Source organism: Leopardus geoffroyi, chromosome B2 (assembly GCF_018350155.1).
Source record: "Leopardus geoffroyi isolate Oge1 chromosome B2, O.geoffroyi_Oge1_pat1.0, whole genome shotgun sequence".
In the NCBI taxonomy this organism is placed as follows: Eukaryota; Metazoa; Chordata; class Mammalia; order Carnivora; family Felidae; genus Leopardus; species Leopardus geoffroyi.
The window spans coordinates 32,124,249-32,132,426 of record NC_059332.1 but is presented as its reverse complement, the minus strand read 5'-3'; the positions used below and the strand labels follow the sequence as shown (position 1 = coordinate 32,132,426).

Here is an 8,178-nt window from a genome sequence, read left to right as displayed (position 1 = left end):
AGTTGTCTGTAGAAACTTACAGAGAGACTGGGATTCTCTACGCCAGAGATCAGTCTAGAGCCTTTGAGCTCAGCTCTGTGGTTCTCTGATGTCCTGTTCTCTCCTTCCAGAGGTTCTTTTCTTGGAGTTTGTAGTAACGGTTCATCTAGGCCCCTGCCACCTCCCAAACAGAAACCTCCTTTTGACTCCCCCTGTGAGCCAAGCCTCATGGGTGCATGAGGGCCCAATGCATTCTTCCACCTTTCACCTAGGCTTCGTACTTCTTTACCCAGCAACAGCTGCATTAACTCAGAGAATGTCTCTGATTGGCTGAATACAGCAGGGAGTCTTCCCCCTCCTGGAATCTGTTTTCTTCCTCTTTACCTCTGCCTCCTTCCTTTAAGTCCTACCACAGCTCCACACCAAAACTTACTTGGTTAAAGCATCAGGGCAATGGTCCTCAGTGGGGGGCTAGTCCTAGGACTCCACACCTTGATGAGCCTCCTGAGCCCCCACGAAGCCGGGGCCATCAAGGGTGAGTGCTGAGGGGGATCGGGTGAGGAGAGAAGATCTAGGGTTACACGAGAGACAGTATAGAGCCTGCATTGTTCTCCTTCTCTGGTTTATGGGCAACTTCCTTTACCAAGAGATCTCCGGTCTCTTTCACCTCTGTCATGTCCACTGTGGATCTAAAATACAGGTGCAGCTCAGTCCAGCTATGCCAGCTGCATGTTCAGACTTTGTCAGGTTCATGTGCATGCCCAATTCCTTCCTTCTTTCTGAGATCCAAACCTCCATCCTACTGTCACCTAGCACCGTGATTTCTGTGCCACTTTCTGGCTTGGAGTGTGCCCATTCGAGTCCAGTTTTATTGCAGTATTTATCACCATGTGGATAGTTAACTGTTTTTCTGTCTTAATCCTGCTCTAGACATGAGCTCCTCGTGTGTGTGTGTGAGGGATCCACAGCTGGTTTAGCTGTATTTCATTGGGGCCTGGCATCGTGCTGGGTACATAGTAGTGCCTCAATGACTGTTGAACATATAATTTCATAGAATTCGAAAGGCCCCTTACCCATTAAAATCTAACCTGGATTTTCAGAAAACTGAGCTTCAGTTTCGGAAAGAGACGCGTTTGATCATAATCCATTGAGGTGGAAGAGTTAGGGCATGATCTTGACTTGAACTTTGGACTCCTTTTCCAGTGCTCTCTGCGATACCTCAGGCTGCCTTTTGCTATCTGTTTGGTCTCTGTCACAAATCTTAATTCTTACTTCTGCCAGCCATCACCTTCTGTCCTCACGCCCACCTATACTGCAGCTCTGTGCCCAAGGCTCCACTTAGACACATCCTAATCATTTTCCTTCATCCCGCCCCCCCCCCACTCATGTCACACACAGGACCCGATAGCACAACTAAGGCAAATGATCACAGCTACCATTTAACTCTGGGAATCCCAAGCATGATTTTAGGCGGCCTCTCTTCTTCCCAACCTGGTATGCCAGACGCACTTGTGTCTCTCTTCCTGCCAGTGTGTTGGGCATGTGCCTGTTTCCCTCTGTTAACCCCCAGCAACCCTCCCACTGTCCAAGGACCATCTTAACAGCTCAACTCTGTCCCCACAGAGAACCCAGGATGGGGCACATGTTTTAGGTGAGATTGATAGATTTTCTTTTCTGTCTCTGACCCTGAACTTACCCAATACAGCTGATCACATGGGCTCCTATGGACCAGCCTTCTACCAATCCTATGGTGCCTCGGGTCAGTTTGCCTATGAATTTGATGGGGAACAGCTGTTCTCTGTGGAGCTGAAGAAGAGGGAGGCTGTGTGGCGTTTGCCTGAGTTTGGCAACTTCGCCTACTTTGACCCACAGAATGGGCTGGCCAGCATCGCGGTGATCAAAGCCCATCTGGATGTCTTGGTGGAACGCTCCAACCGCACCAGAGCCACCAACGGTACCAGCCTTTCCTCTCCTCACTCCCTCTGCCCCACCCCCTGTCGGCACAGGAGGCCCAGAGAAGCTTCTTCCCACCTCGTAGGCCTCCATCTACTTTGGCACACCTCTCCCTCGGCCCGTGTCTCTCCAGGAGGCTCTAGATCTAGATCCCTTCAGCGCCCTCTTCTTTCTTGAAGACTGACCCTCCCGCCTGGACTCCGCCTCAGGAACCTGTCAGATACAGGAGCCCCTGGTGTCCCCACTGCCCTCCTCAGCCTCTTCTCCCTCTGCCTCCCTCCCACCTCTGCAGTTATGTCCCAGAGAATCCCCTGCCTGCAAATCCCAAATAGGAGGAAGTGTCCCTGAATCCCAGTCCTAGTCAGGCCCAGCTGCAGGGATGAGCCTTTGGGATTCAGGGCCTCATTCCTCCTAGTGCCTCCGAGGGTGACTGTATTCCCCAAGTTTCGAGTGGAGCTGGGCCAGCCCAACGTCCTCATCTGCATGGTGGACAACATCTTCCCCCCTGTGATCAATATCACCTGGCTGCGCAATGGTCAAATAATCACCGAGGGGGTGGCCCAGACCAGCTTCTATTCCCAGCCTGACCATCTGTTCCGCAAGTTCTACTACCTGACCTTCGTGCCTTCAGCAGATGACATGTATGACTGCAAGGTGGAGCACTGGGGCCTGGACGAGCCGCTCTTCAGGCACTGGGGTATGGAACCCCCTCCCCAGCTCACTCTTCACAGACCCATGTTTCCTTTACTCTAGAATCCTTTCACTGCACCCCCTGACCCTTCCTCTCTCTCCCCCAGAGCCCCAGATGCCTGTCCCGCTGCCAGACACCACTGAGACTCTGGTCTGTGCCCTTGGCCTAGCCCTCGGCCTGGTGGGCTTTCTTGTGGGCACCATTCTCATCATCAGAGGCACATGCTTGTCCAGTGCCCCCAGGTACAGAGGCCCCGGGAGTCTGGGGGCAGGGGAATGGGTGACTCTGAACAGGATGGGGTGGAGGATCGTTCTCTGGGGAGCAAGAAGTTCAGAGAAGGGTGGCATAGACAAGTAGTGGGCAGGGAATAGAAGAGTACAGGTGAGTGAGGGGGTGAGGTCTGGGGGAGGTGGGCAATCAGACAGGACCCCAGCATTGTGAGCTCGAACAACCTTGGTCATATGGTTTTCACCACTTTAGGTAACGAACTTTCTGAGAAAAACAGATTGTAGGAGACAGACAACTGATGGATTCCTCGCCAAGTTTTTGACAGCCTTTGTGTACTCAGTGCCTCCGTCTGCTAAGTATATCGCCACTGTGCTGACTTTGGATGGGATCAGCCTCTGTCCTATAGGTGTACTCTCTTGGATCTGGTACTCACTGCAGGACTTGTGGGGCAGCAACTAGTGCCCCTTCTCACCCCAACACACACACACACACACACACACACACTTTGCTCTACTCAAAGCTCTGGCTAGCAGCAGTAAATTTTTTAATTGTGTTTGGACTATATGCTTTCTACCAGGTCTTGGCCAATTCTCTCAGGGTGTGAAGGATACCAAGACCTAGAAGAGGGGGTTCCAGGTGATGACCATTTAGCACGACCATTTCATACTTGGGATTGGCAGCCATCCTCAGGCCAGTCCAGCTATATCTTGTTCCATTTGACTCATCCATTTGGGGCCTGTCGTGTGTTACTTGTGAATGGGCCATTTCACGAGGACTTCATGCAATTTACCTTCTGAATTCAGATTTGCCCTCAAAGGAGTTGCCAGGAGAGGAAAGGTTCATGAGAATTCTACTCTTGTCTGGATTTACTCCATAATGAAGAGGCCTTTGGTGTCCAGGCATAATCTACAGTGTCATCTCCTTTTTCCAAATCCCCTAGAATCCCAGGCGGCTTGGATAACATGGTTACTTCCTTAACCTGGGGTCAATCATATTAGTAGAAGACCTGGCCACATATTTAGAGAAAGTTCAAGTGGATCTCTCTCTTAGTGGTTTTCAAACTGGAATGTATGTAAGAATCAGTTGGGGGCCTTTTAATAAGCGCAGGCCTCACCCAGATCTACTGAATTAGCATCTTAGAGGTAGAGAGAGTGGTAACAGTCTGTAATTTTTAACAAGTTCCAGATGATGCTGATGCAGCCATCCTAGACTTAGACTGTGGTCTGGTACATGAGACCCACTGACATAGCCTGATGCTATTGGAAGAGGGGATCCTTGAGGTCTGCGGTTGTCCAGGAAGCCTTTCTGGAGAACCTAAGTCTTTTAGGGCATAAAAGTTGAGGCAGATACAAGTAAGTAGGGCAAGATGGGGATTGGCATTGTGAGCCCTAGTCCTGGAGAAGAAAGAAACCAAGAGATCATGTAGACTTTCCAAGAGACAATAAATTGAAAGAAATCGATGGCCAGAAGAAGACCCTATTGGAAGTGGGGGAGGATTGTCCTAGTCAAGACTTTTGTTTTCCAGTAGTAGAATCCCTCTTAAAATGATCACAGACATAAGGAGAGGATGTTTACAATAAAGATACAGGAGTGGTGCCTGAACCAAGGGTGGGTTTTAGCCAAGCCTAAGGGAACAGAACTCAGACTGAAAAGCCAGTAGAATCTAGAACAATCTCTCTTGCTCTCTCTCTGGGCCATATGGTCTGTGCTATCCCTCTAATGTTAGCCATATTAGCCATATTCTTCTCTCTCTGTGGACTACCCCTTTCAGCTAATATGTTCACCTGCAGTTCCTGAGTTTGTACATCACCTCAGCTCTACCCATCCACCACTATCTCCCAGTAACAATTTTAAATTATTAAAAAAACAAACAGATGTCCACATTTGAGGCAGTTGCCCATCCCAGTCCGAAGTACTGTAACCAGAGGCACAAGATCCACAGTACAAACGTGGCTGCCGAGCACCCACCTCTGAGGAGAGGGGTTGGATCATTCTCAGAGAAAGAAGAATGGGTTGGTTCTCAGAAGACATCTCAACATAAGTTTGTCCCCAACATGCCCTGATCTCTGCTGATCTTTTGCTTTTCAAAAGTTAACTTGATCATCCTCAGAAAGATGCTTCTCTGATCTCTGCCCTAGTGTTTAATAAGGTCATTAAAAGTTTCATTTTGGGACACCTGTGTGGCTCAGTTGGTTAGGTGTCCCACTCTGGATTTCAGCTCAGGTCATGATCTGACAGTTCATGGGATGGAGCCCCATGTCAGGCTCTGTGCTAACAGCTCGGAGCCTGCTTGGGATTCTCTCTTTCCCTCTCTCTCTGCCTCTCCCCTGCGGATGCTCTCTGTCTCTCTAAATAAATAAATAAATAAATAAATAAATAAAGTGTTTTCTTTTGACCAGAAGTGTGCTTTTTTCACTATGCATATATTACACAGAAGTCATTGGAACTTTTAGGAACAATTCCAAATCGTTCAGATTTATGTATCTGCCTTCATAATCATATTTTTTCCTTCTAGTTTCAAAGTAAACAGTCTCTCACTAAAAACATCGTCCTCCTATATTCTTGAATGATCCCTTTCTGTGTCTTTTAGAATAGATATTAGGCATATCCTCTTCTGTATTTTCATACTCTCCTTCTTTTCAGGGTTGCCTCTACAGATGATGAACACATCATGTTTCTCATCTGTTGAGGGCATCATTTCGCCTCTTTGTCCTATACCCCAGCCTCCCCACTCCTCCAAGTTACCCTCAGTCACTTTCTCTGGAAGAGTATTCTGTGTGGGCTGCCTCCAGATTCCCTCTCCTCATCCTCCCTCTCTCTCTCTTTCTATCCTCTCCCCCCCCGCCCTGAGCTTGTATCATATAGTGCACATACATTGTATTTTCTAATCCCCAGTAATCTGATCTGGTAAACACTAATATCATTCCATTTTTAAATAAAAGGAAACTGAGGCTTGAACAAATTCACTAACTTGTTCAAAGTAGCACAACTGTAAGTGTCACAGCAGGGAACAGAATTCAAGTCTGTTTGAGCCCAAAGCCCATGCCCTTCATGTTTTATCAGGTTCACTGCAGATAAATGATGCACTGCATGGACCAGGAGGTGGCAGGGCAGATATGGACACACTCAGAATTTTCACAAGACTAAGAGCTGAATGCAGTTATTCATTTTGACTTCCTAATGTTAGGAATGTCTGTATAGTGTTGCAAAGGGAGCTTGAGAAGATACTCATAGCTCTAATTTATGTTTAATGAAACAGACCCATTGTAGTCAAGAAAATCGCTTGACTACATTACATATCAATCCGTCCAATCAGATACTGAGTGAGCACCTCTTGTGTTGCTCTAGCTGTGGGATTGGGGGGCAGGAGTGAAAAAGCCAGACATAGTCTCTACTGCCAAAAGCTTATACTCAGTGAAGGAAACGTACAAACCACCAGCAAAAAAGGATATTTAATGAGAAATATGAGGCCTGAAAGTTGTGTTGAGTTCTATGAAGAAAATTAAGCAGAATAAAGGATCTGATAGAGTGGCTGAAGAAGAGGGCTGGAATCCTACTTCAGGAGGTGACACCAGAACTGAGATGTTATTTACGAAGCCCGACAGGCGGAGATCTGAGGAATGAGTGTTTCTGTAAGAAAGAAGCACCGTGGTCCTAAGGGCAGAACAAACTCTTGGGCTCACAAGATGAGAGTTAAGCAATGCTACTTTACCCAGAACTTTGCTTCTTCTCTTCCACATGACTGCAGTTTGGTTCCTTATAACTAAATGCATTATTCATTTGCTTACTATTCTATTCTTTTTTTTTTTTTTTACCTTTTGACCCCCCCTTCACTCATTTCTCCCCCACTCACCCCTACCTCCGGCAACCATTAATCTGTTCTCTGTATTTATGAATTTGTTGGTTTTTTTTTTTCAGATTCCACACAGAAGTGAAATCATACAGTGTTTGTCTTTGTCTGACTTATTTCACTTTACATAATGCCCCAGAGATCCATCCATGTTGTCACAAATGGCAAGATTTCAACCTTTTTAATGGTGAAATAGTATTCCATTGCATATATCTATATCTATATCTATATCTATATCTATATCTATCTCACAATTTATTTTTCCATTCATATATCACTATATATATATATATATCTCACAATTCATTTTTCCATTCACCCATTGGTGGACACTTAGGTCATTTCTATATCTTGGCTATTGTAAGCAATGCTGCAATGAACCTGGGGTGCACATATCTTTTTGAATTAATGTTTTCATTTTCTTCAGATAATACTGAATAATTTTAATTTTTAACAAAGTTATGTCACATATAGTTTGAACTATCAAATAGTTCTATGTAAGATTTCCCCCAAATGTCCTGTCTCCAGCCCCCTCTCCTACAATGTCCTCACCCCCAGCAGTGGTAACTTTCAACTGTTTTGAACTGATTCTATTTGTATTAACTCTTGTCTCTAAATAACATGTTTGTGTTGCTCTGTCTTGATTTTTCAGCTTTAGGCTTCATCTCTTTTACTTCCCACTGTGGAAGATGAGGATTTTCATCTTCATACCACACACATGCCCTCTTCCCGTGTCCTCATCTTTAATACAGTTATATTGTTACTTTGGCTATGTCAGTGTTCAGTCTTTACATTATTGTGACCATGTAAAAGTTACTCACAGCCAAACCGTAGAGTAAATCATGCTCTTCCTTTCCTAGACAATTTTTTGTTTTCCTGGGAGCAAATAATTATCCTGTTTTCTCTTTGCTTGGTTTTATTTGTACTTATTATTAGTGTGTCACAAATTTCCTTACAATGCAATCAGTCTATTTTATTGTCAGATAAAACTCTCCCACGAACTTCTGTCTGCTCCATTGCTAACCAGCTGCCCTCAATGACACAGCTGTCATCCTGGGATCACCCTTCACCATCCTTGTCAGGATTTACCTATCTCTGTGTTGGGTCTTCTGTTTCTTAAATCCAGTAATTACCCTTTTGTGGTCTAATGCTTTATTTTAGAGAGGCACACCCTCTTTTAGCTTCCTGAGAAAGAGTACATACGAAGCAAATTTTTATGCTTTTCATGTCAGAAAATATATTTATTCTACTCAAACACTTGAATGATAGCAGTTGCTGTAAAATTCAAGATTCAAAATCATTTCTTCAGAAATTTTAGGTCACTTCTCCGTAGTCTTTTAGCTTCTAACATTATTGTTGAGAAGCCAAAAGATATTCATAACCCTGGAATTTGTATGTGATGATGTGTTTTTTTTTCTCTCTAGAAGCTTCTCAGATATTTTCTTTTCTCTTCCTTCAGCTTTAAATTCCATGGATG

At 45.2% G+C, this 8,178-nt stretch overlaps 1 protein-coding gene across 1 annotated transcript; it reads left to right on the top strand.

Moving 5' to 3' along the window:
• Positions 1 to 369: 369 nt before the first annotated feature.
• On the top strand, positions 370 to 5,024 carry LOC123608220 (HLA class II histocompatibility antigen, DO alpha chain). Its single transcript, XM_045497866.1, has 5 exons — positions 370 to 514; positions 1,685 to 1,933; positions 2,348 to 2,629; positions 2,730 to 2,865; positions 3,104 to 5,024. The coding sequence occupies exons 1-5, from the start codon at positions 433 to 435 to the stop codon at positions 3,105 to 3,107; spliced, it is 753 nt and encodes a 250-aa protein (XP_045353822.1). The 5' UTR covers positions 370 to 432; the 3' UTR covers positions 3,108 to 5,024.
• Positions 5,025 to 8,178: the final 3,154 nt, after the last annotated feature.

What these genes read in the sequence shown, in the direction of transcription:
- LOC123608220 (XM_045497866.1), top strand. Translation starts at nt 433, where the DNA reads ATGGTCCTCAGTGGGGGGCTAGTCCTAGGACTCCACACCTTGATGAGC. An exon ending in CGAAGCCGGGGCCATCAAGG is followed by an intron (nt 515 to 1,684) that starts GTGAGTGCTGAG and finishes TACCCAATACAG; the next exon opens with CTGATCACATGGGCTCCTAT. An exon ending in CCGCACCAGAGCCACCAACG is followed by an intron (nt 1,934 to 2,347) that starts GTACCAGCCTTT and finishes CATTCCTCCTAG; the next exon opens with TGCCTCCGAGGGTGACTGTA.